The sequence below is a fragment of the Panulirus ornatus genome, chromosome 36, assembly GCF_036320965.1.
Source record: "Panulirus ornatus isolate Po-2019 chromosome 36, ASM3632096v1, whole genome shotgun sequence".
Classification (NCBI taxonomy): Eukaryota; Metazoa; Arthropoda; class Malacostraca; order Decapoda; family Palinuridae; genus Panulirus; species Panulirus ornatus.
In genome coordinates this window covers 1,510,535-1,538,312 of record NC_092259.1, presented here as the reverse complement: position 1 = coordinate 1,538,312, position 27,778 = coordinate 1,510,535, and the positions used below count along the sequence as shown (strand labels likewise).

General features: G+C 47.5%; 2 protein-coding genes across 3 annotated transcripts in view; one reads left to right on the top strand and one right to left on the bottom strand.

Annotated features, from left to right (window-relative positions):
* Naa15-16 (N-alpha-acetyltransferase 15/16) overlaps positions 1 to 27,778 on the bottom strand; it is a 270,568-nt gene that overhangs the window by 147,366 nt on the left and 95,424 nt on the right. The window lies entirely within an intron of this gene.
* LOC139760253 (uncharacterized) lies at positions 7,825 to 14,539 on the top strand. The gene is made up of 2 exons (XM_071683181.1): positions 7,825 to 8,148; positions 12,908 to 14,539. The coding sequence occupies exon 2, from the start codon at positions 12,911 to 12,913 to the stop codon at positions 14,057 to 14,059; it is 1,149 nt and encodes a 382-aa protein (XP_071539282.1). The 5' UTR covers positions 7,825 to 8,148; positions 12,908 to 12,910; the 3' UTR covers positions 14,060 to 14,539.

The following is a 27,778-nucleotide window of genomic DNA, read 5'->3' as shown; positions in this document are numbered from 1 at the left end:
TATATATATATATATATATATATATATATATATATATATATCATTATTTCATATATTTCAAACCACAAAGTCCGATGAATTCTTACGGTGCTCAATAGGAAACTCCTGTCTGGGTTCAGGGTCACCTCGAAACACGCAACAGTTACGTTAAGATCCTGATGAAAGACGCCCAATGTCACAGGTATTTCCTGCACACCAATCACGGTTCCGCCCAGGGCATCCCCACCCCCGACCGCCGACACCCCCGCTCGCTCCTTCAGTCTGGTTTCATGACTCAGTAATGGGTCGGTCACACACTCACACACTCACTCACTCTCTCACGAGAGAGAGAGAGAGAGAGAGAGAGAGAGAGAGAGAATTTCCTCATTACCAAAAGTCATCCTGTAGCCCAAAAACACTTGCATGCCACCCACAGCAGCAGCAGCAGCAGTGGCTACTGGCCTCATTAGGAAGCGTTGCTCCGGGCGCAGGTCGCGGGGCTTGCGCTATACCACATTTACACCTACATCTGTTACAGGAGCCAGCGCACATTTACACCTACACCTGTTACAGGAGCCAGCGCACATCACACCTACACCTGTTACAGGAGCCAGCGCACATCACACCTACACCTGTTACAGGAGCCAGCGCACATTTACACCTACACCTGTTACAGGAGCCAGCGCACATTTACACCTACACCTGTTATAGGAGCCAGCGCACATCACACCTACACCTGTTACAGGAGCCAGCGCACATTTACACCTACACCTGTTACAGGAGCCAACGTTGGGCTTCTATCAACGTCCCGCGGGGGAAAACAGGGCTACTCACCATGACGGCCAGGCTCGCCTCTGTGGACCCCACCCAAAAAAGGGACTCCTCTCTCTCTCTCTCTCTCTCTCTCTCTCTCTCTCTCTCTCTCTCTCTCTCTCTCTCTCTCTCTCTCGCATTGCCACGTCATCGCACTGGCATTCTGGAAATGCCCGCCGGCGACCGGAGTCGTATTTGAGGAATCAAGATATACGGAGGGACGCGGGGGGAAGAAAAAAACAGACGCGACAGGAAATAAGTGTTAGGCCAGGAGGGAACGAGTTTCAGCATCCACAGATGACCAGACAGTCACTTCCGGCCAGCCAGGAGCCAACAATGCCACCACGAACATTTAAAAAAAATATATATATATACCTGCACGACCTTGGGAGACCCGCGATAAAGCACTACGGCAGGAGGTGGGAGCACTGTGCCGCCCTCTCACCCATCCGCCATATAACGTCCACCTTCAAATCAATTTCACATCCAGTGTTGGCGGCACCGAAGGTAATTACAGGAGCATAGAGGCATCCAAAGAGATCAATGGAAGGTTTACTTTAATGCCCCCTTTGGGGATGCCAAAGGCCAATAGAGTGGTGTGGAGGCATCCAAATATATAAAGGGAAATTGAAGGTTTTACTTAATTTCTCTTTTTTTTATTTTTTGGATGCCACCATGCCACTCTATTGGACTTTGGCATCCCCAAAGGGTCATTTAAGTAAACTTTCAATTTGACTCATTCCCTTTGGATGCCGCTACTCCCCTGTAATGGCCTTTGGCGACGCCAAAAGGGGATTTAAATCAAACCTTCAATTTCTCAGATCACTTCCCATTCGTTATCCATTCGTACACGCACGGCTGTCATACGAGCCCACGAATCACCTGTATGCCTTCTCATCTTTCACCGCGCTAATCCGTGAGTTTCTGATATCTTCCACTGTCACACAGGTATAGCCTCGAGATGACCCTGTGGTCTGGAGCAGTTTGAATTCCTCTGCATTCCTCTGTAACCCTGTGGACCACAACGCCACACTTCCCTCGTCGCCATTACAAGCCTGCCACATCCCCCTCGAGGACGACGACACGACCCTTCAATAACGACGGTGCGACCCTTCAAACGACGGTGCGACCCTTCAAACGACGATGCGACCCTTCAAACGACGATGCGACCCTTCAAACGACGGTACGACCCTTCAACCGACGGTGCGACCCTTCAAACGACGGTACGTCCCTTCAAACGACGGTACGTCCCTTCAAACGACGGTAGGACCCTTCAAACGACGGTAGGACCCTTTAAACGACGGTGCTACCCTTCAAACGACGGTGAGACCCTTCAAACGACGGTGCGACCCTTCAAACGACGGTACGTCCCTTCAAACGACGGTACGTCCCTTCAAACGACGGCAGGACCCTTCAAACGACGGTGCTACCCTTCAAACGACGGTACGTCCCTTCAAACGACGGTACGTCCTTTCAAACGACGGTAGGACCCTTCAAACGACGGTATGACCCTTCAAACGACGGTACAACCCTTCAAACGACGGTACAACCCTTCAAACAACGGTACAACCCTTCAAACGACGGTACGACCCTTCAAACGACGGTACGACCCTTCAAACGCCGGTACGACCCCTGAGCATGATGACGTGCACACCCACCCTCCACTCCCAGAAGAGGGCTGATCAAAAAAGACCAGGCCATCATCATCGTACCCGAGGGTCGTCCCCTCGTCGTATTTATGGGGGTCAATCCATCCTTCAACAGGGTCGTCCCGTCGTATCATTACGGCGCTGACCTGCCAAAGGGAGGTGAGCAGGATGGTGGCCAAGATGGATGGATTTCCACACAGGTGTTCAGTGATGGGCCACCTGCGCAGTGAATGCGTCTTGCAATTATCTTTTAACGCCTGACGAAGGTGTTCAAGATTCATCGGTTGGGGCTTGCTTACGTTGACGGCCTTGAAGACCCTGACAGTTAAACGGTTAGTGATGACTGACAAAAAAAAAAAAAAAAAAAAAAAAAAAAAAAAAAAAAAAAACGTTTTTTGAGTTTCATTTGCTGGGAGATCTGAACTTCTTCCCGCTCTGATGATCTCACGAAGTTTTTCTTTGGTTGACGATCCCCTGAACTTTTCCTCTAGTTATCTCTTGAACGTTTTCTCTGGTTATCTCTTGAACGTTTTCTCTGCTTGACGATCCTTGAACGTTTTCACTGGTTATCTCTTGAACGTTTTCTCTGGTTATCTCTTGAACGTTTTCTCTGCTTGACGATCCTTGAACGTTTTCACTGGTTATCTCTTGAACGTTTTCTCTGGTTATCTCTTGAACGTTTTCACTGGTTATCTCTTGAACGTTTTCTCTGGTTATCTCTTGAACGTTTTCTCTGGTTATCTCTTGAACGTTTTCTCTGGTTATCTCTTGAACGTTTTCTCTGGTTATCTCTTGAACGTTTTCACTGGTTATCTCTTGAACGTTTTCTCTGGTTATCTCTTGAACGTTTTCACTGGTTATCTCTTGAACGTTTTCACTGGTTATCTCATGAACGTTTTCTCTGGTTATCTCTTGAACGTTTTCTCTGGTTATCTCTTGAACGTTTCCTCTAGTTATCTCTTGAACGTTTTCTCTGCTTGACGATCCTTGAACGTTTTCACTGGTTATCTCTTGAACGTTTTCTCTGGTTATCTCTTGAACGTTTTCACTGGTTATCTCTTGAACGTTTTCTCTGGTTATCTCTTGAACGTTTTCTCTGGTTATCTCTTGAACGTTTTCACTGGTTATCTCTTGAACGTTTTCTCTGGTTATCTCTTGAACGTTTTCTCTGCTTGACGATCCTTGAACGTTTTCACTGGTTATCTCTTGAACGTTTTCTCTGGTTATCTCTTGAACGTTTTCACTGGTTATCTCTTGAACGTTTTCTCTGGTTATCTCTTGAACGTTTTCTCTGGTTATCTCTTGAACGTTTTCTCTGGTTATCTCTTGAACGTTTTCACTGGTTATCTCTTGAACGTTTTCTCTGGTTATCTCTTGAACGTTTTCGCTGCTTGACGATCCTTGAACGTTTTCACTGGTTATCTCTTGAACGTTTTCTCTGGTTATCTCTTGAACGTTTTCACTGGTTATCTCTTGAACGTTTTCTCTGGTTATCTCTTGAACGTTTTCACTGGTTATCTCTTGAACGTTTTCTCTGGTTATCTCTTGAACGTTTTCACTGGTTATCTCTTGAACGTTTTCTCTGGTTATCTCTTGAACGTTTTCTCTGGTTATCTCGAACGTTTTCTCTGGTTATCTCTTGAACGTTTTCTCTACTTGACGATCTCCAGAACTTTTCCTCTAGTTATCTTTTGAACGTTTTCTCTGCCTGACGATCCCCTGAACGTTTCCTCTTGTTATCTTCTGAACGTTCTCTCTGGCTGACGATCCGCTGAACTTTTTCTGTGGTAATCTCATGAACGTTTCCTCTGGTTGACGATCCCTGAAAGTTTTCTCTGTTCGACGATCCCCCTGAACGTTTTCTCTGGTTGACGATCTCCAGAACGTTTCCTCAAATTTGCAGTCTCCTGAACAAAACGTTTTCTCTGGTTGATGATCCCCAGAACGTATTCTCTGGTTAACGATCTCCTGAACGTTTCCTCTTGGTTATCTCTAGAACGTTTACTCTGGCTGACGATCTCCAGAACGTTTCCTCAGGTTTGCAATCTCCTGAACAAAACGTTTTCTCTGGTTGATGATCCCCAGAACGTATTCTCTGGTTACCGATCTCCTGAACGTTTCCTCTTGGTTATCTCTAGAACGTTTCCTCTGGCGGACGATCTCCAGAACGTTTCCTCTGGTTTGCAATCTCCTGAACAAAACGTTTTCTCTGGTTGATGATCTCCAGAACGTTTCCTCTGGTTATCTCCAGAACGTTTCCTCTTGGTTATCTCCTGAACGTTTTCTCTGGCTGACGATCTCTTGAACGTTTCCTCTGGTTATCTCCAGAACGTTTCCCCTGGTTAACGATCTCCTTGAACCTTCTTTTCCTCTGGTGAAGGTCACGTGTGTGACCGCTGGCTACACGAGCGGCAACACGCCACAAAATGACGACAACGCCCGTCATCTTGTGGTCACCGCGGGGACACACACACACACACACACACACACACACACACCTGACTCGCATTAAGGTACGTACCGTCATGTTTTACGGTCAATGCCACAACCACGGCTTCTGCCGCCGCATCCTCGCCCGCCAGCCTGCCACCACACACAACCTCTCGCGCCCTACCAGCCACCAAGCCAGCCACCACCCCACCCTAACCTCCCATCTCCAATCACATGGTTGCCTCTCGTTAACGCTTGTGTTTGTAATTGCCTGTTCACCCGCTGTGTCATCAGTCTGTCGTAAAAACAAACTTAAAAGTTGTGATCAGTTTGTGTGTGTGTGAGTGTGAGTGTGTGTGTGTGTGTGTGTGTGTGTGTGTGTGTGTAATTAATCATATGTAATTACCTACTGGTACCGTGTGAGTAGACAATTCTGCACTCGTCTCTGTATTCGTGGGGACCCACATCTTGAAATGCCTTTATCGAAACTAGGATTCTGCCACTAGTCAGGCCTAGAACGTAGCGCTCACCGCTGGGGAATATCATTAATCAGGGCTAGAACGTAGCGTTCACCGCTGGGAATATCATTAATCTGGGCTAGAACGTAGCGCTCACTGCTGGGGAATATCATTAACCAGGGCTAGAACGTAGCGCTCACCGCTGGGGAATATCATTAATCTGGGCTAGAACGTAGCGCTCACCGCTGGAAAATATGAAGGTCTTAATAAAAGAGCCTTGTGAGGAACGTGTTTTTCTTCCCGGGCGCTCTGTGTAAGAAGGTGAGAGAGAGAGCGCGTGAGATGGCCAACTCAAAGCCAGCAACACCACGCGTAAAGTCAGGCATAAAGCAAGGTCAGTAACCCGAGCCAGGGAGGGACACTCGAAAGCCACACTCAAGAGAGTGCTGGCTTCGTACTGACCTCACCATCACCTCGCCATCATCGACCCTCCCACATTACCCAGCACGGTAGTGCAAACCAGGTCGACCTCAGCCTTCCACCCACCTTACTCAGCCACAGATGTGCTCTCGACACCAGCCCTTTTAAAAAACCATATAGCACCACAGGTGTTCTCACGGCGCACAGTCGCTCACACCGAGTCCCGAGCGGGTCTCCGTCAAGGTGCTGATGCTCCGCCTCCAGCTTCCAAGAGGACAGAAGAAGTCCCCCCGTACTCTCCACTTTGTTGAACTAGAGAGTTCATTCTGGATGGAGGAAGGTTTTTCCTTTGTGTTCTTCGACCGCGATTAAAAAAAGCAATTACACGACCTCGTGTGTGTGTGTGTGTGTGTGTGTCATTACGGGCAGCCGGAAGTAGTTCGAGTCTGGGTGTTGGTAGGCGGCTGGTCGCCTGGGACGGCTGGTCGTCACGGTGGGCGGAGGTGCGTCTTGACGGCGTCCGGGAGCCGCCCTTGTGTCCGGACCTCGGCTCAGGCGCCCCTCGCCACCCCCAGCTGAAGGAGAAGGACGGGAGCCCAGCAGGGAAGGAAGGAAGGAGGGAGGGAGATACGAGGAAGAAGAGCGGAGGGAGGGGGAGGAGGGGATCTCGATATAAGAGCTTCTCATCAAAGGATAACACGTCTCCACGATTACGTAGACCTACCTCGCCAGGACAATACACACACGACAGAAAGGAGAAAAGAAAGAAAGAAAAAAATAAAAGATTCCATTTGAAAATGAAGAGTGTACTAGCCAGCAGAGACTCAAGCAGGCAAAGAAGCTTTGCGTCTCCTTGAAGACGAGGCAAAGGATGCGACCGACAGTGGCGCGTCGCGAGGCTCGGTCCGTCGCTGTGTCGTAGGGACTTGCGACCTGATACAAGTGTACCAAGGCTGAACTCTGGTGAGATCTAACCCTATCAGGAGAGTTCAATACATAAATTACCAACTACTTAATATCAAAACTAAGTGAATGGCTTATAAAATAATATACCTACACTTTATATCATAATAAGATAAAAAAAAAAATGCATCTCGAAATGCCGTCACTACACTTTAAACACACACACACACACACACACACGCACACACACACACACACACACACACACACACACACACAAGGAGAATGAGGGGCAACACGAGTGTAAAACGCTCTCCCTATAAAAACATATACAGTAATCACACACACACACACACACACACACACACACCAGCTTAAGTCAAGTGTGTGTGTGTGTGTGTGTGTGTGTGTGTGTGTGTGTGTGTGTGTGTGTGTGTGTGTAATAATAGTATACATGGTGTATATACAAAATCAAGATAACCAAACACACACACACACACACACACACACACACACACACACACACACACACACACACACGGATTGTCAGAACCTGGACGACCACAAAAGCAATAAAGAAGCTGGTAATGTCAACCATGTTAACCAACCAACTCTTATCATGACGGTACGATCGCTGGGTAAACTGACCTGGCTTTTCACCCCACCCTTCATGGTCAGGTGAAAGGTCACGCCATCATAAGCCGGGGTGACGACGACGTGCTCACGTGCTGCTGGTGGTGGTGGGGGTCTACAGGTAACATGACAGAAGAGCGCGCGAAGGAAAGGGACTGGTGAGGTGGGGAAGGTGCAGTGAACAGCACAGGGAGAGAGGCAAGAGCGTTTGGTTCCTACGCTTCTATATACCGTGACATGTAATCACCAGATCTCGATGGTAACACCACACACACACACACACACACACACACACACACACACACACACACGCACGGACGTGCGACAGGCTGCCCTGGGTCGTCTCTCCGGCGGCCGTGTGTGTGTGTGCGTCCGTCCGTGCACGTACCAACAGCAATTAGATGATGCTCGTGTGTGTCTCACCACACCGCCTACACACACAACCCCGGTGCTGGGGGGGGAGGGGGGGCCTCCCCACTCTCCCTCCCCCACCCGGCCTCCCAGCGTTGGCGGACGGCACGTCTGAGAACATGTACGGGTGATCTGGCAGTCGCCAAGGAGCAAGTGTGGGAGACGGACGTGCGCGCGCCCCCGCTAGCCTCTCTCTCTCCCTGGTTCGCTCTGCCAACCAAACACAGTCGGACGCCTTAAACGTCGTCAGGGCCATTCTAGCCCAGTTCATGATTATAAAGCCTGTGCTTAGCGTGAAGAAGTGATACAGGAATACGGGAGGATACGACCCAGTGAGTGCAGGTGTGAAGCTGTAAAAGTGACTTAGAAATCTATAAAGGCGAGCAGTGAAGAATAATTGTTTGTAAACAAGAGCGAGGATACTACCCAATACAGAACGCAGCCCCCACACCGTAAGTATCGAGGCCACAGGGTAACTAACATCACCTGTGTCCTTAATGTGATCATTCAAAACTTAATCAAATAGTTTCGTCCGTTCATTCCAGTACAATGGGTCATCACCGCAATCATGGTTGCGAGAGAAACTGAAAGCAAAATCTCAACACTTTCAAAGAATTAATGTTACGGTATGAAACATATAACCTACCAAACACATGCCAATACATCCACTCTCTTAAAACAGATGGTAAAAGAACAATCTGCTATTACCACTTAGTGACAATGGTGAGCACGCACACTCCACACTTTTCTAACGTAACGTAAGGTAACGTAACGTAACGTAACGTAACAGAAGACCTTTGTTTGGTTACTACTCTGTGTTGGCAATGATGAGCACGCACACTCCACACTTTTCTAACGTAACGTAAGGTAACGTAACGTAACGTAACGTAACAGAAGACCTTTGTTTGGTTACTACTCTGTGTTGGCAATGATGAGCACGCACACTCCACACTTTTCTAACGTAACGTAAGGTAACGTAACGTAACGTAACAGAAGACCTTTGTTTGGTTACTACTCTGTGTTGGCCTGAACGCCCCGGTTCGATACTTACGAAAATATTAAGACAAAGAGAGACACAAAAACAAGAAGTGGAACATGCGTGCGGGGCAGTGTGGAGTATATAAACAACACGAGGGAACACTCCAGACATTTCGTCATTTGCTTCCGACCTTACACATCACAACAATGGTAACCATCACAAGTTATCCTCTCGCGACTGTCGAGACGGTGTTTTCACGACAGGGGTCGTGCAGAATACTGCTACACAGTGCTCATTCCTTACAAGGATTCACGTCTCGTACTACTCTACACACACACACACACACACACACACACACACAAAGCTGCTATGTCAGCCTGTGCGACAAGCACACCCAGCCTGGAATATATACGCAGTGGAGTGCCTAGCTTTATGTAATATACATGGCACATCCAGGATCCCTGCGGGCCATCTGTTAACCCACACTGAACATGAAAGTACGACCCTTGGGTATGATGTACTATTTGACCTGACCCCTCACAGGTCTGGTCAGAATGCTCTAGCCGCCCAAGGGGTCAAGGATGCCTAAGAATGTGGGAGTGTTAGCCAGGGGGTCGTCTCGCACGGAGTACATCTGCGGCGTTGGGACCACCAGGGAGTGGGACGGTAGACACACACACACAGTGGCCAACCTAGAAACACCTTCCGCCTGTGTGTGTGTGTGTGTGTGCACCTTTCCCAAGGTCGCCACCACATTTCAACATTCCCCCTCCCTCCAATCCCGTCCCTTTTATCTCTCTGGCTTCCTTTCAGTCGGGTTTTCGAGCTCGACGTTAAGACTACACTCGCATAACTTTAGGACAAACAATGAGGCACTCGTCGCTCATAATACGTGAGAATGGGGTCTTCTTGCAACGGGACTTCGCATTCGTTGGCATAACATCGATACTCATCACTGTAACCGTAGTGAGGTAAGGAGAGATAACTGCAACTCGACGGAAGTGTCTAAATAATAAGCAAGCGTATGAAGCAAGTTCCCCCCACCCCAGCTCAGGCCACGGTGGTAAGGTAGAGGGGCTGAACCTAGTAGGGTTGGCGGCGCTGAAGACGCCGCCCTTGGCCGAACTGGCGCGTTAGCGTCTCCCCACGACTGCAAACCGGCTATGGGAGCCAAACTACAACCCGTCTCCAGGAAAAAGTCCGAACTCACTGGCAGAACTCACTATAGCCCGAACTCACTATATACCTTTAGTTCAACAGATGTTCGGGCTGCATGCCACGAACCCGTACAACAATACCCATGGACCCAATACCTGTGGGTGTAGGGTATGCCAGTTCAAGACACGAAATCTAAACATCTGAACTATAGGTAAACAGTGATTTCTGATTGGGGATGTGGATCTTTAAGACATGCTGTGTACTCAACATTTCTCCTGTGTTCATACACACCCCACACACATCTCCCGCGTCGCCTCACCCCACGCGTAGTACAAAAAAACAACCATTAAAACAGCCATATACCCTCCTTTACTTTCCATACCTGGAAACTCTACATCAGAACACCACACCAAACATGTCCGTGAACGGCAAACAAATCCTTCCCTGCCCAGCAATTGTATCCCGTTGCCTCATGACATATACACTATGACATGACTGTTGGCCCCTGACCTTACTTACACACTAGGAGAGAACACATCAAGACCATGAGAAAGAGGTTCCTTCCCTCGCGAGCCAGGAGACATAACGTCACGGTACATATAAACTCGTCACATGGCTCCTCTCCGAGGCGGCCTTCCTGCCTCCACTGACGTCAGAAATGTCCGCCAGGCAGTCCATTAAATGTGCACCGAACACGCAAGGTCAATGAGGAAGGTTCCTTAGGATAGAGTCTCTACATGTCCTCTTCCCTTCCAGTCCTTACTGATGTTCACAATCTCCTTAACAGGGTTATGATGTTATATCTCCCGGATGGGCAATATGAACGTAAGCAAAGTTACTTAGATTTCTACGATGGTGCACTGACCACTGGCGCAGGAGATTTAAACGTGCAGTGAGGTAGTAATCCCTCACGAAGGAATATGGCGTCAAGTCGGACGTGATCAAAAAAAAAAGAGAGAATAAAACGTTCGGCCACAAATAAGGCCTCGAGTGAGTGCGACAGGTTCCCCCAGAGGAGGGAGGAGAAGTCGTGATGTGGTCGTTGCGTGGACTGGTTCCCAGAGGGGTGAGGACAGCAACATGCTTGTCAATGAGCCATGACATTCCCTGAACACCGCGACTCCCTCACCCGCCCCCGCCCAACATGTCACCAGGTTGGGTGGGTGGCACTGAGGGATGAATCGCCTCTCTTGTCCTTTCCACAGACCTCCTCGACTTACTACTTCCTCTCGGAGACACAAGAGGGATAGGGAGGGCGACAACGGGAACTTCTTGCTATTCTACCTTGGCCCTCCTGGTGCTGTACTGTGTGGAACATCAAGTCACATAACGTCTCCTACATTCTAACAATACTTCCGTGAGACTTTAGTGTCGGGGTTAGAGAGTGAACTGGCTTAATCATTCGTGCTTCAACGCTAGTTTTTAAGCTGCTGCAAAAAAATCAATTAATATACACTTATTTTTCTCAAGCGATGAGCAAAACGAGGCTACAAGACTGAGACTTCCTCCCTGGTCCCGCTGTGGAGTATCTGTGTGATTGAAAGAACACTGCCTGACCTACGCCTCAGTGATAAGTAGAGTTTGCTAAATATCCTACACATCAACATTCAAGGCCAACAGGACAGCGATAAATCTATGGCATGGCCATGCCAACCTCTGCGGGAAAGAATCCCGAGCGGAGGCTATCGCTTCCAATAAAAATCAAGGCAAAGTTTCTCTATCTCTCATCCTTGAAAATAATACGAAAATCAAGCGAAAATTTCTCCATCTTTCATCACAGACACTGATATGATAAAGAGAGGAGAGAAACACGTAGTATTACAACAGAATTGCGGGCTTCAACGTTACACGCTGGAGTCTTGCATGACGAGTGAGTGACGATGGCTGTCGTCATAAAGGGTCCACAAGAGCCTCTTAGAACCGACCTGGATGGCGTCTAAGCTCGGGAGACCAAAAGCAAAGCGTGAGCTCAGATGAAGTCGCTTTCCCCCCCACGAACGTCCTACGGGTGGCAGCGAGGTACTGAGTAGCGACGATCTGCCGCAGGAGGTTGGGTGACGGTGTGACCTCAGTATCGGAGCCGTCGTAAACATTATAATGTTGGCCAGTGTCCACAACAACCACAGCATGACATTCGCTTCCACCACCACAACACGAACCACGTTCCACCTCCAACATAAAAAAAACACAGACGTCAACACTACAACCCGCACTTGCTACACGACCAGTACCAACCGATCAACGGGATTACATTTCCGTAGCTCCCGGGGGGGTTCAGAGAGTCAAGGGGGTGAAGGAAATAAGAGAAAGTGAGCTAACTTGAGGCGTCTCGGGGAAAAATCACCGGGTTGCTCCTGGTGGTCGCCGAGGACATCAGTCTCCAAAGCCGAACACACTATACACCTCATCTTAAAACCATCCATAACACAACAATCATCCCAACCTCAAGTCTCGCGGTGATGACCCATTTCTCCCAAGTTGCATGATATTCACCGACTCGTGTTGCAGTCAACACGGGGACGCAGAACCTGTTCCCCCTCCCTTCCTCTCTCAAGGTCACCTGCATTTTCTGAACCACTTTCGTGATCGGAGAGAGAATTTCTTCTTTCGTATCCAAGGATTTTCAGTGCGTGGTTCTTGAGCCATCGACAGATATATTACCTAATGTATTTGCAGAAACAGTATTACATGCGGTAGCTATATATAACATTTGTATGGCCCTGGAGTTCTAAATATGTTCTAAAACACACTGTAGCGTTTTCTTGCCCCTTATTATTTGTACCGTTTTCTTGCCCCTTATCATTTGAAAGGAGTTTCCCATAAACACGAGACCATAACTTTTGCTTAGGAAGAAATATGGGGTAAGGGGAAAAGAGGAAGTTCGTATCCCACCAAATGTATATAACGTGTTTAATATCCTCACTCCTAGCTCCATGCTTGGAAGCAGGCAACAGACCGAGTGCTTAAGAATTATATCGTACGTCAAGGGCGCCACCTAAGTGACCTGAACACATGTATGGCACCACCGTCAAGGAGGCGTGTGTATATATACAATGTTTGGTTAATCTTTGCAGGTGATGATGGTGGCGTCGATGATGTGGGTGGAGGCCCTAGTGGTCGTGGCGGTGCTGCTGAGCGGAGGACACTGTCAGGACCGTTGGGTGTGGGGTAAGAGCAGCAACAGCAAGGCTTCCAGTATCCCCGGCTACGTGGAGCCCACCAGCAGCACCACCCCGCCTCCCACAGTCACCACCTACCGTCCATCCTTCCGACCGTCGGGGCGCGCCGCTCCCCGCCATGATGACTTCCCACGTGCGTCCGCCAACCCACTCTTCCTGGGATCCTTCCCGCCCTTCTCCTTAGTCCCAGTGAGGAAGTCCCTCCAGAACCACGACGGCACCACGAAGAGCCGCGTCACGGCAGATGCAGCCTTTGACGGCGCCAGCGGGGCAGTCCTGGACGCGGGCGACAAGTACACCACGCTGGACCGCCTGCAGAGTGAGCGAGGCGCCCCGCCACCCCTCCCACGTCCAAAGGAACACCAGCTAGGCGGCCTCCACCCAGATGAGGTCTTCTACGCCGACGACGACCTCCTCATCATTAAGGGTGGAGGGTTCAACTCTGACGCCTTCGAGGAGCCTCCACAGCCACTGGACGCTGACGAGGAAGACATCCGGGAGGGCTCAGCCTCCCAGGTGTCGCCCGTGGTGGCCCCGCTGCCCTCGCCCGACCAGGAATACAACGGCAACATCCCCGCCATCGTCCCGCCTCCACAACCCATCCAAGAGCACCCGCTCACCCTGTTCGCTGCCGAGGGCTCATCCAACAACTACTTCCTGGTGCCGTACGTGTTCCCGCAGACACATGCAAGCACCAGCAACCACCTGGTGAGCACCAGCAACCAGGTCAGACGGTCGGCGGTACATATTCCTTACGTCTTCCCGCCGCCCTACATCACCCACGTCCCGACCAGACTGTCCGACCGCAGGGCCCCCACGCCCCACCGTCCCCAAGTCACCCAACAGGGCAACTTTAGGGAGACTCTCGAACCGCTGCACTTCAACACCCTGCAGCTGCCCCACTCCCTGGTCGGCGACACCGACGTCAACTACAAGCTCCCGCGACCTTCCGTGAACCCCGACGCCGAACTCCTGCGGCCAGTACCCCGACGCAGTAACACCTTCTTCCCTGGCAGGTTCCGTCAGCAGGGGCGACCTAGGCTGTGAGGCGCCAGGGCGCAGGTCCGCCAATATCGTGTGACGCGTGACGCTGTAACTCGACCGTCCCCGTCCTCACCACTGGTATTCACATCCTTACAACTTACCTTTGGGCGGGAGGGATCATAGATTCCTTCCCTGCCTGACAATCAACATGGACGCCCCTGACAAGCAGGTACACAACACAAGCACCAGCAGGTGAGGAGGGGAGCCACCCTCACGACCCTCACCACCCCCAACCCACACCCCCTCGCCTCTACCACTCTCTATAGATATGATTGGTGCCGGTGTCACCGGCTGGTAGACTGTGCACTCCAAGCCCATCCTGGGAGCGGTAGCGCATAAAAAAAGGATCACAGAGGTCACAAAGGGTCAGACCCAGTGGACTGATACTCTGGATTCTCTTCTCCTTTATTACTCTTCTGTATATAAATACTTTTAAGGTTAAATCAGTTTATATATATATATTAATAAAATAATCCTACTCAACGATCTTTCCATTTACCTTCACACTTGGACCGTGTTCCTTCGGGAAACATTAGACTTTCAGCCATCCATGGGATTATCCATCATCAGGTTACGCTTCTCCCATACTACGACAGAAAGAGACGTCTACCACTGGCCAGTTACTTCAAGCTTCTGTCCTCCACCATAACATATAATTAATCCCTTTTCAACTCATAATCCATCGTAATTCATGTGTACAATTTCCAGGGAGTGAGACGCGCTACCTGTGTTTTCTTCTCACACAGTCTTGGCACGCGAAGGATTAAATTCCTTCACCACAGTAACCATACATCGATCCTTCAATACAGTAACCACATAACGATCTTTTAGTGAAGGAAAGACTTCCTTCAATACAGTAACCACATAACGATCTTTTAGTGAAGGAATGACTTCCTTCAATACAGTAACCACATAACGATCTTTTAGTGAAGGAATGACTTCCTTCAATACAGTAACCACATAACGATCTTTTAGTGAAGGAATGACTTCCTTCAATACAGTAACCACATAACGATCTTTTAGTGAAGGAATGACTTCCTTCAATACAGTAACCACATAACGATCTTTTAGTGAAGAAATGACTTCCTTCAATACAGTAACCACATAACGATCTTTTAGTGAAGGAATGACTTCCTTCAATACAGTAACCACATAACGATCTTTTAGTGAAGGAATGACTTCCTTCAATACAGTAACCACATAACGATCTTTTAGTGAAGGAATGACTTCCTTCAATACAGTAACCACATAACGATCTTTTAGTGAAGGAATGACTTCCTTCAATACAGTAACCACATAACGATCTTTTAGTGAAGGAATGACTTCCTTCAATACAGTAACCACATAACGATCTTTTAGTGAAGGAATGACTTCCTTCAATACAGTAACCACATAACGATCTTTTAGTGAAGGAATGACTTCCTTCAATACAGTAACCACATAACGATCTTTTAGTGAAGGAATGACTTCCTTCAATACAGTAACCACATCTCGAGCTTAAAGTGAAGGACAATAACCATAACCATCACCACTGAGACTTGGTTACTCAGTCCATCACCACCACTTACGACAAGGTCAGTCAGTCCATCACCACCACTTACGACAAGGTCAGTCAGTCCATCACCACCACTTACGACAAGTTCAGTCAGTCCATCACCACCACTTACGACAAGGTCAGTCAGTCCATCACCACCACTTACGACAAGGTCAGTCAGTCCATCACCACCACTTACGACAAGGTCAGTCAGTCCATCACCACCACTTACGACAAGGTCAGTCAGTCCATCACCACCACTTACGACAAGGTCAGTCAGTCCATCACCACCACTTACGACAAGGTCAGTCAGTCCATCACCACCACTTACGACAAGGTCAGTCAGTCCATCACCACCACTTACGACAAGTTCAGTCAGTCCATCACCACCACTTACGACAATGTCAGTCAGTCCATCACCACCACTTACGACAAGTTCAGTCATTCCATCACCACCACTTACGACAAGTTCAGTCAGTCCATCACCACCACTTACGACAAGGTCAGTCAGTCCATCACCACCACTTACGACAAGTTCAGTCAGTCCATCACCACCACTTACGACAAGTTCAGTCAGTCCATCACCACCACTTACGACAAGTTCAGTCAGTCCATCACCACCACTTACGACAAGGTCAGTCAGTCCATCACCACCACTTACGACAAGGTCAGTCAGTCCATCACCACCACTTACGACAAGGTCAGTCAGTCCATCACCACCACTTACGACAAGTTCAGTCAGTCCATCACCACCACTTACGACAAGTTCAGTCATTCCATCACCACCACTTACGACAAGTTCAGTCAGTCCATCACCACCACTTACGACAAGGTCAGTCAGTCCATCACCACCACTTACGACAAGTTCAGTCAGTCCATCACCACCACTTACGACAAGTTCAGTCAGTCCATCACCACCACTTACGACAAGTTCAGTCAGTCCATCACCACCACTTACGACAAGGTCAGTCAGTCCATCACCACCACTTACGACAAGGTCAGTCATTCCATCACCACCACTTACGACAAGTTCAGTCAGTCCATCACCACCACTTACGACAAGGTCAGTCAGTCCATCACCACCACTTACGACAAGTTCAGTCAGTCCATCACCACCACTTACGACAAGGTCAGTCAGTCCATCACCACCACTTACGACAAGGTCAGTCAGTCCATCACCACCACTTACGACAAGGTCAGTCATTCCATCACAACCACTTACGACAAGTTCAGTCAGTCCATCACCACCACTTACGACAAGTTCAGTCAGTCCATCACCACCACTTACGACAAGTTCAGTCAGTCCATCACCACCACTTACGACAAGTTCAGTCAGTCCATCACCACCACTTACGACAAGTTCAGTCAGTCCATCACCACCACTTACGACAAGTTCAGTCAGTCCATCACCACCACTTACGACAAGGTCAGTCAGTCCATCACCACCACTTACGACAAGGTCAGTCAGTCCATCACCACCACTTACGACAAGGTCAGTTAGTCCATCACCACCACTTACGACAAGGTCAGTCATTCATCACCACCACTTACGACAAGTTCAGTCAGTCCATCACCACCACTTACGACAAGTTCAGTCAGTCCATCACCACCACTTACGACAAGTTCAGTCAGTCCATCACCACCACTTACGACAAGTTCAGTCAGTCCATCACCACCACTTACGACAATGTCAGTCAGTCCATCACCACCACTTACGACAAGTTCAGTCAGTCCATCACCACCACTTACGACAAGTTCAGTCAGTCCATCACCACCACTTACGACAAGTTCAGTCAGTCCATCACCACCACTTACAAGTTCAGTCAGTCCATCACCACCATTGAGACATGTTATGTGATCAACACAGCGGGTAACAAGAGTGCGACCTGATCACAAGGTTAAGGTGGGACCCACGTACTCCCTGTTCTCCGTGGCTGCTCATCCTCCTTACAGCTGTTCATAATCACCCCCCAAGTGCCACTGACCCCAGCTCCCTCTACTGTCCCTTCATCCTTCCTCGTTGGCCACACTGCAGGCAAACTCTAACCTCTATAAACGCAGCTGACATCAGAGGTAACCAACGGGCCATCCACTATCAACACAGCTGACACCAGACATAACCAACGGGCCGTCCACTATAAACACAGTTGACACCAGACATAACCAACGGGTCATCCACTATCAACACAGCTGACACCAGACATAACCAACGGGCCATCCACTATCAACACAGCTGACACCAGACATAACCAACGGGTCATCCACTATAAACACAGTTGACATCATAGGTAACCAACGGGTCATCCACTATAAACACAGTTGACATCAGAGGTAACCAACGGGCCATCCACTATAAACACAGTTGACATCATAGGTAACCAACGGGCCATCCACTATAAACACAGTTGACATCATAGGTAACCAACGGGCCATCCACTATAAACACAGTTGACATCATAGGTAACCAACGGGCCATCCACTATAAACGCAGCTGACATCAGAGGTAACCAACGAGCCATCCACTATAAACACAGTTGACACCAGGGGTAATCAAACCATCTACGAGGCCATCCAGATACTCTGGTTAAGTTGGTAAAACTTAAAACAATCATTTACAGGCCATTCAGATATTTTGGTTGAAGTTATACAAAACTTCCAGCAACCGTGTACGGGCCACCCAGATATTTTGGTTAAAGTTATAAACTTCAACTGAATGGTCTTCTGAAGACCACAGCCACGGTTGTGGAACACAGGACTACTGTAGGTGTGGAGCCGACGCGTCCAGCATTAGATATAGGGTAGGAAGCCACAGACCCTCCCGAGGTATGAAAGGAAGCCATAGACCCTCCCAAGGTATGGACGCAAGCCATAGACCCTCCCGAGGTATGGACGAAAGCCAGAGACCCTCCAGAGGTATGGACGGAAGCCATAGACCCTCCAGAGGTATGGGCGGAAGCCAGAGACCCTCCCGAGGTATGGACGGAAGCCAGAGACCCTCCAGAAGTATAGACAGAAGCCATAGACTCTCCCGAGGTATGAGCGGAAGCCAGAGACCCTCCAGAGGTATGGACGGAAGCCATAGACTCTCCAGAGGTATGGAAGGAAGCCATAGACCATCCCGAGGTATGGGCGGAAGCCAGAGACCCTCCCAAGGTATGGACGGAAGTTAGGGACCCTCCCGAGGTATGGACGGCAGTTAGGGACCCTCCCGAGGTATGGACTGAAACCAAAGACCCTCCCGAGGTATGGACGGAAGCCAGAGACCCTCCAGAGGTATGGAAGAAAGCCAGAGACCCTCCCGAGGTATGAAAGGAAGCCAGAGACCCTCCCGAAGTATGAACAGAAGCTAGAGACCCTCCCAAGGTATGGACGAAAGCCAGAGACCCTTCCGAGGTATGGACGAAAACCAGAGACCCTCCAGAGGTATGGACGGAAGCCAGAGACCCTACCAAGGTATGGACGGAAACCAGAGACCCTCCAACCCCCCCCTCAAAGTTACGTACGGAAGCTAGGGACGACCTCCCCCCGGAGGTGTGACGTCATGACGGTCGACCCCGTTAGAGACACCTCCACCCCCCCCCCTCCCATAGAAAAGATGAGGGCGGCACAACGCAGCCGTAATGGTCGCCATACTTCCGCTATGTGCAGCTTCTCATGGCCAGGCATACCAGGTAGCACTCTTCCCTCACACATACACGACGGGTTCAACTCACTGTATGCCAACCTCCAATAACGCTGGAGAGACACCCGGCACATTTCAAAACGAAAGTTTGTTTTTTTTTTTTTCCTCCAAAATTCGTATATATTTTCCCTTCTCTCTTCTTCCCTACTATCTAAATTTCAATTCTGGTCCGGCCTTGATATGGACTTATGTCCATGACTAGAGCCTCCAACGTAATATATATATATATATATATATTACACAGCTAACCTCATTCTGGTGAGGGACCACGTGTGCCAGCCAGCCTCTCTCCTGGGGAGTCTCGGATGGACAGGTGCTGGGTGGAGAGCGCGCTGGAGGACGGGTTCGGCAAATGAGGAAGAAGACCGATTTCGACGATGAAGGCCTGCACTGTGGCTGAGAGATTGACTTGAGGAGGCAGAAGTGATATTGTGACAGTGATTGTGTCAGCGTCGCGTCGCCTCGCCGCAGTGTATCGAGACAGACTTCCCCAGAACTTTTAAAGGGGAAGTAAATGTTTATAGTTGTGTTAATGGAGTGATAGTTTTCATGCATGGTGTTTTTGACAAGAAAATAGTGAAGTTGGAGAAAAATGTAGCTTAGACATTGAAGCTTATTGACACAGTGGTGAAATTGATGAGAACTGCTATTGACGTTTGTGTGAATAAATTGTACATTTCCTTTTCCATAGCCAGAGGTTGAACCATTATGTGACATTCATTTTTTTTTTTTTTTCTCATTCATTTCAAGCTAAAAGTTTGTTTCTAAATTGTTCTTACATTTTTCATATGTATATATATGTATGTGTGTGTGTGTGTGTGTGTATGTGCATATGTGTGTGTGTGTGTGTGTGTGTGTATATGTATATATATATGTATATTATCCCTGGGGATAGGGGTGAAAGAATACTTCCCACGTATTCCTCGCGTGTCGTAGAAAGCGACTAGAGGGGACGGGAGCGGGGGGCCGGAAATCCTCCCCTCCTTGTATTAACTTTCTAAAATGGGAAACAGAAGAAGGAGTCACGCGGGGAGTGATCATCCTCCTCGAAGGCTCAGAGTGGGGTGCCTAAATGTGTGTGGATGTAACCAAGATGTGAAAAAAGGAGAGATAGGTAGTATGTTTGAGGAAAGGAACCTGGATGTTTTGGCTCTGAGTGAAACGAAGCTCAAGGGTAAAGGGGAAGAGTGGTTTGGAAATGTCTGGGGAGTGAAGTCAGGGGTTAGTGAGAGGACAAGAGCAAGGGAAGGAGTAGCAATACTCCTGAAACAGGAGTTGTGGGAGTATGTGATAGAATGTAAGAAAGTAAATTCTCGATTAATATGGGTAAAATTGAAAGTTGATGGAGAGAGGTGGGTGATTATTGGTGCATATGCACCTGGGCATGAGAAGAAAGATCATGAGAGGCAAGTGTTTTGGGAGCAGCTAAATGAGTGTGTTAGCGGTTTTGATGCACGAGACCGGGTTATAGTGATGGGTGATTTGAATGCAAAGGTGAGTAATGTGGCAGTTGAGGGAATAATTGGTATGCATGGGGTGTTCAGTGTTGTAAATGGAAATGGTGAAGAGCTTGTAGATTTATGTGCTGAAAAAGGACTGATGATTGGGAATACCTGGTTTAAAAAGCGAGATATACATAAGTATACTTATGTAAGTAGGAGAGATGGCCAGAGAGCGTTATTGGATTACGTGTTAATTGACAGGCGTGCGAAGGAGAGACTTTTGGATGTTAATGTGCTGAGAGGTGCAACTGGAGGGATGTCTGATCATTATCTTGTGGAGGCTAAGGTGAAGATTAGTATGGGTTTTCAGAAAAGAGGAGTGAATGTTGGGGTGAAGAAGGTGGTGAGAGTAAGTGAGCTTGGGAAGGAGACCTGTGTGGGGAAGTACCAGGAGAGACTGTGTACAGAATGGAAAAAGGTGAGAACAATGGAAGTAAGGGGAGTCGGGGAGGAATGGGATGTATTTAGGGAATCAGTGATGGATTGCGCAAAAGATGCTTGTGGCATGAGAAGAGTGGGAGGTGGGCTGTTTAGAAAGGGTAGTGAGTGGTGGGATGAAGAAGTAAGAGTATTAGTGAAAGAGAAGAGAGAGGCATTTGGACGATTTTTGCAGGGAAAAAATGCAATTGAGTGGGAGAAGTATAAAAGAAAGAGACAGGAGGTCAAGAGAAAGGTGCAAGAGGTGAAAAAAAGGGCAAATGAGAGTTGGGGTGAGAGACTATCAGTAAATTTTAGGGAGAATAAAAAGATGTTCTGGAAGGAGGTAAATAGGGTGCGTAAGACAAGGGAGCAAATGGGAACTTCAGTGAAGGGCGTAAATGGGGAGGTGATAACAAGTAGCGGTGATGTGAGAAGGAGATGGAATGAGTATTTTGAAGGTTTGTTGAATGTGTCTGATGACAGAGTGGCAGATATAGGGTGTTTTGGTCGAGGTGGTGTGCAAAGTGAGAGGGTTAGGGAAAATGATTTGGTAAACAGAGAGGAGGTAGTAAAAGCTTTGCGGAAGATGAAAGCCGGCAAGGCAGCAGGTTTGGATGGTATTGCAGTGGAATTTATTAAGAAAGGGGGTGACTGTATTGTTGACTGGTTGGTAAGGTTATTTAATGTATGTATGACTCATGGTGAGGTGCCTGAGGATTGGCGGAATGCGTGCATAGTGCCATTGTACAAAGGCAAAGGGGATAAGAGTGAGTGCTCAAATTACAGAGGTATAAGTTTGTTGAGTATTCCTGGTAAATTATATGGGAGGGTATTGATTGAGAGGGTGAAGGCATGTACAGAGCATCAGATTGGGGAAGAGCAGTGCGGTTTCAGAAGTGGTAGAGGATGTGTGGATCAGGTGTTTGCTTTGAAGAATGTATGTGAGAAATACTTAGAAAAGCAAATGGATTTGTATGTAGCATTTATGGATCTGGAGAAGGCATATGATAGAGTTGATAGAGATGCTCTGTGGAAGGTATTAAGAATATATGGTGTGGGAGGCAAGTTGTTAGAAGCAGTGAAAAGTTTTTATCGAGGATGTAAGGCATGTGTACGTGTAGGAAGAGAGGAAAGTGATTGGTTCTCAGTGAATGTAGGTTTGCGGCAGGGGTGTGTGATGTCTCCATGGTTGTTTAATTTGTTTATGGATGGGGTTGTAAAGGAGGTAAATGCAAGAGTCCTGGAAAGAGGGGCAAGTATGAAGTCTGTTGGGGATGAGAGAGCTTGGGAAGTGAGTCAATTGTTGTTCGCTGATGATACAGCGCTGGTGGCTGATTCATGTGAGAAACTGCAGAAGCTGGTGACTGAGTTTGGTAAAGTGTGTGGAAGAAGAAAGTTGAGAGTAAATGTGAATAAGAGCAAGGTTATTAGGTACAGTAGGGGTGAGGGTCAAGTCAATTGGGAGGTGAGTTTGAATGGAGAAAAACTGGAGGAAGTGAAGTGTTTTAGATATCTGGGAGTGGATCTGTCAGCGGATGGAACCATGGAAGCGGAAGTGGATCATAGAGTGGGGGAGGGGGCGAAAATTTTGGGAGCCTTGAAAAATGTGTGGAAGTCGAGAACATTATCTCGGAAAGCAAAAATGGGTATGTTTGAGGGAATAGTGGTTCCAACAATGCTGTATGGTTGCGAGGCGTGGGCTATGGATAGAGATGTGCGCAGGAGGATGGATGTGCTGGAAATGAGATGTTTGAGGACAATGTGTGGTGTGAGGTGGTTTGATCGAGTAAGTAACGTAAGGGTAAGAGAGATGTGTGGAAATAAAAAGAGCGTGGTCGAGAGAGCAGAAGAGGGTGTTTTGAAATGGTTTGGGCACATGGAGAGAATGAGTGAGGAGAGATTGACCAAGAGGATATATGTGTCGGAGGTGGAGGGAACGAGGAGAAGAGGGAGACCAAATTGGAGGTGGAAAGATGGAGTGAAAAAGATTTTGTGTGATCGGGGCCTGAACATGCAGGAGGGTGAAAGGAGGGCAAGAAATAGAGTGAATTGGAGTCATGTGGTATACAGGGGTTGACGTGCTGTCAGTGGATTGAAGCAAGGCATGTGAAGCGTCTGGGGTAAACCATGGAAAGCTGTGTAGGTATGTATATTTGCGTGTCTGGACGTGTGTATGTACATGTGTATGGGGGGGGGGGTTGGGCCATTTCTTTCGTCTGTTTCCTTGCGCTACCTCGCAAACGCGGGAGACAGCGACAGAGTATAAAAAAAAAAAAAAAAAAAAAAAAAAATATATATATATATATTTTTTTTTTTTTTTTGCTTTGTCGCTGTCTCCCGCGTTTGCGAGGTAGCGCAAGGAAACAGACGAAAGAAATGGCCCAACCCACCCCCATACACATGTATATACATACGTCCACACACGCAAATATACATACCTACACAGCTTTCCATGGTTTACCCCAGACGCCTCACATGCCTTGATTCAATCCACTGACAGCACGTCAACCCCGGTATATATATATATATATATATATATATATATATATATATATATATATATATATATATATATATATATATATATATATATATATATACTTTATAACACCACGTATAATACATAAACAGAAAACGAATATAACAATACATAACAATGAACTGCAAATGTTCGATATTACACACACACACACACACACACACACACCAAATCATTCGATATAAAAACAATGAGAGCAATTACAGAGTCTAAATCGTCCAGCGTAACGGTAGTAGAAAGTCCTGCTTGAAGGACAGACCCATGACTTCACAGCCCGCACCTTTGCCGACCTCAGCCTACCCTTGTGTAGCCAGCACGAGCACATGCATTACTGAGAGAGCCAGGTTCACAGCCGCCTCCACTCACTCAACTAAAACTCACTTTTGTCCTCCAACGGACATCACCTTCTGCCGTTTCTCACTCGAATCTGCCACCAGCGTCATGTCCTCAAACAAACAAGCGACTTACCTCCCATATCCCCCTCAACCCCCCTACTGCCTGCAGACCTGCTCCTCTCTCCAGGACACTTACATCCACCTCTCTCATACACCCACCCATCGAAAAATAAACGGCTATAGCAAAACCACACACACCCCTACCGAAGACCCAAATTCATCTGGAACCACTCACCCAACTTTCTTCTAACTTGGAAATAAATCTTACTCTCTTGATAAAACCTCCTCACTGCTTCTAGCAGCTTTCTTTCCACACTTTATACTCAGAACACTATCCAAAGGGCATCTCTATCAACCCTAACCGTATGCCTTCCCCATGAATGCCACATACAACTCCCTCTGTTTTTCTAAATACACCTCAACAAACATACTTCAAAGCAAACACCTGATCCACACATCCTTAACCAATCCTGAAACCACAGTGCTCCTCCCTAGTCTGAAGCTCTGCGCATGGCATCACCTTATCACGTTCACCACTGCCCCTATACACTTACCGGGTACACTCAACAAACCAACAAATCTGCAATTTGAACATTCACTAACCCTTCCACCCACACCCTACCCCATGCCTTTATACACTGGCACCAGACAGGCATTTTGCTAATCCTCCGGTACCTCACCATGAGCCATACCCACGTTATGAATTCTAACTAAAACCAATGAACAACACATTCAAGAGGAAGGTACGTAAGTGAGCAAGATGATGAGTCCTGGAAGTGCTACTAAGAGTGAGTCTCATGAGCACATATGATGCTCATAAAAACTAGTGAGGTGCCTGATGACTGAACTATGACATAAGACAGTAACTGTTCCAGTGCATAAAGTATCAAGGAACCCTTGTCTACCTGGAGCAACACCATGACAGGGAGGATCAAATGAGTGAGAGGCAAGTTCATAAAAACTAGTAAGGTGCCTGATGACTGAACTATGACCTAAGACAGTAACTGTTCCAATGCATGCAGTATCAAGGCAGCCAGTCTGCCAGGAGCAGCACTATGACCAGAAGGATTACATGAGAGATGACCAAGCATTTTCAATGTATCCTGAAAGGGAAATCCTCACAAAATGTTCCTCCTGCCCCAGAAGTGCCCACTTCACCCAGCTCGTGCATCGAGCACAGCCTTGAGCTGTCCCTGACCAATGATTCAAAATTATACATCTTAGTTTTATGTTAGCTAAGACCACACAAATAAATGAGGCCCTAATCAAGGCCATTTCATTAATGCAATATATATATGTGTATATGAGTGGATGAGCCATTCATCGTCTGTTTTCTAATGATACCTCACTGACAAGGGAAATGGCAATCAAGTATAATATAAATAAATATATACCCAAAAGTTTTTATTGAGGATGTAAGGCATATGTACATGTAGGAAGAGAGGAAAGCTATTGGTTCTCAGTGAATGTAGGTTTGCGGCAGGGGTGTGTGATGTCTCCATGGTTGTTTAATTTATTTATGGATGGAGTTGTTAGGGAGGTGAATGCAAGAGTTTTGGAAAGAGGGGCAAGTATGCAGTCTGTTGTGGATGAGAGAGCTTGGGAAGTGAGTCAGTTGTTGTTTGCTGATGATACAGCGCTGGTGGCTGATTCATGTGAGAAACTGCAGAAGCTGGTGTGTGAAAGAAGAAAGTTGAGAGTAAATGTGAATAAGAGCAAGGTTATTAGGTACAGCGGGGTTGAGGGTCAAGTCAATTGGGAGGTAAGTTTGAATGGAGAAAAACTGGAGGAAGTGAAGTGTTTTAGATATCTGGGAGTGGATTTGGCAGCAGATGGAACCATGGAAGTGGAAGTGAGTCATGCGGTGGGGGAGGGGGCGAAAATTCTGGGAGCCTTGAAAAATGCGTGGAAGTCTAGAACACTATCTCGGAAAGCAAAAATGGCTATGTTTGAAGGAATAGTGGTTCCAATAATGTTGTACGGTTGCGAGGCGTGGGCTATGGATAGAGTTGTGCGGAGGAGGGTGGATGTGCTGGAAATGAGATGTTTGAGGACAATATATGGTGTGAGGTGGTCTGATCGAGTAAGTAATGTAAGGGTAAGAGAGATGTGTGGTAATAAAAAGAGTGTGATTGAGAGAGCAGAAGAGGGTGTTTTGAAATGGTTTAGTCACATGGAGAGAATGAGTGAGGAAAGATTGACCAAGAGGATATATGTGTCAGAGGTGGAGGGAACGAGGAGAAGTGGGAGACCAAATTGGAGGTGGAAGGATAAAGTGAAAAAGATTTTGAGTGATTGGGGCTTGAACATGCAGGAGGGTGAAAGGCGTGCATGGAATAGAGTGATTTGGAATGATGTGGTATACCGGAGTCGACATGCTGTCAATGGATTGAACCAGGGCATGTGAAGCGTCTGGGGTAAACCATGGAAAGTTCTGTGGGGCCTGGATGTGGAAAGGGAGCTGTGGTTTCGGTGCATTATTACACGACAACTATAAACTGAGTGTGAACGAATGGGGCCTTTGTTGTCTTTTCCTAGCGCTACCTCGCACACATGAGGGGGGGAGGAGGTTGTTATTCCATGTGTGGCGAGGTGGCGATGGAAATGAATAAAAGCAGACAGTATGCATTATGTACATGTGTATATATGTATATGTCTGTGTGTGTATATATATATGTATACGTTGAGATTTATAGGTATGTATATTTGCGTGTATGGACGTGTATGTATATACATGTGTATGTGGGTGGGTTGGGCCATTCTTTCGTCTGTTTCCTTGAGCTACCTCGCTAATGCACGAGACAGCAACAAAGCAAAATAAATAAATATAAATAAATACACCCAAGTCTTAGCCAGTTACCCATTTTATCAACCAACCCCTGGGGATGGATGAACAGCTGGGTTGACTGTGGAACGAGGGCCACAACTACGATTCGAACCACTGCATTCAACCCGTGAAAGCATCATAGTCAAGAATGCCAAAGGTTACACCACAGAGGTCCATCTTACACAATCACATCCAATTTTTTATTAATGAGGGGACAAAGCATCATCCCCCTCACTACTAAATACATGCTAGGGACATTAAACCATAAACCACCGAATTACATCTGCCCACAAAGCCAAATCCCCATCACAAAAAAACTTTCATCTGTGAGATGTATCAGTGGCCTCCAACTGTTTTATCTCCACTGTATTACACTCCTCACTAAAAATGACCACTCAGCAACTCTGGACGTGCAACAATCACTCAGCCATCACAGCTCTGAACACTCATGCTGGAAAGAGGGCCACAACCACGATTCGAACCACTGCGTTCAACCCACGAAAGCGTCATGGTCAAGAATGCCAAAGGTTACACCACAGAGGTCCATCTTACACAATCACATCCAATTTTCTATTAATGGGGGGACTTAAAAGCATCATCCCCCTAACTACTAAATACATGCTAGGGGCATTAAACCATAAACCACCGAATTACATCTGCCTACAAAGCCAAATCCCCATCACAAAAAAACTTTCTTTCATCTGTGAGATGTAGCAGTGGCCTCCAATTGTTTTATCTCCACTGTATTACACTCCTCACTAAATATGACCACTCAGCAACTCTAGACGTGCAACAATCACTCAGCCATCACAGCTCTAAACGC

What these genes read in the sequence shown, in the direction of transcription:
- LOC139760253 (XM_071683181.1), top strand. Translation starts at nt 12,911, where the DNA reads ATGATGGTGGCGTCGATGATGTGGGTGGAGGCCCTAGTGGTCGTGGCG.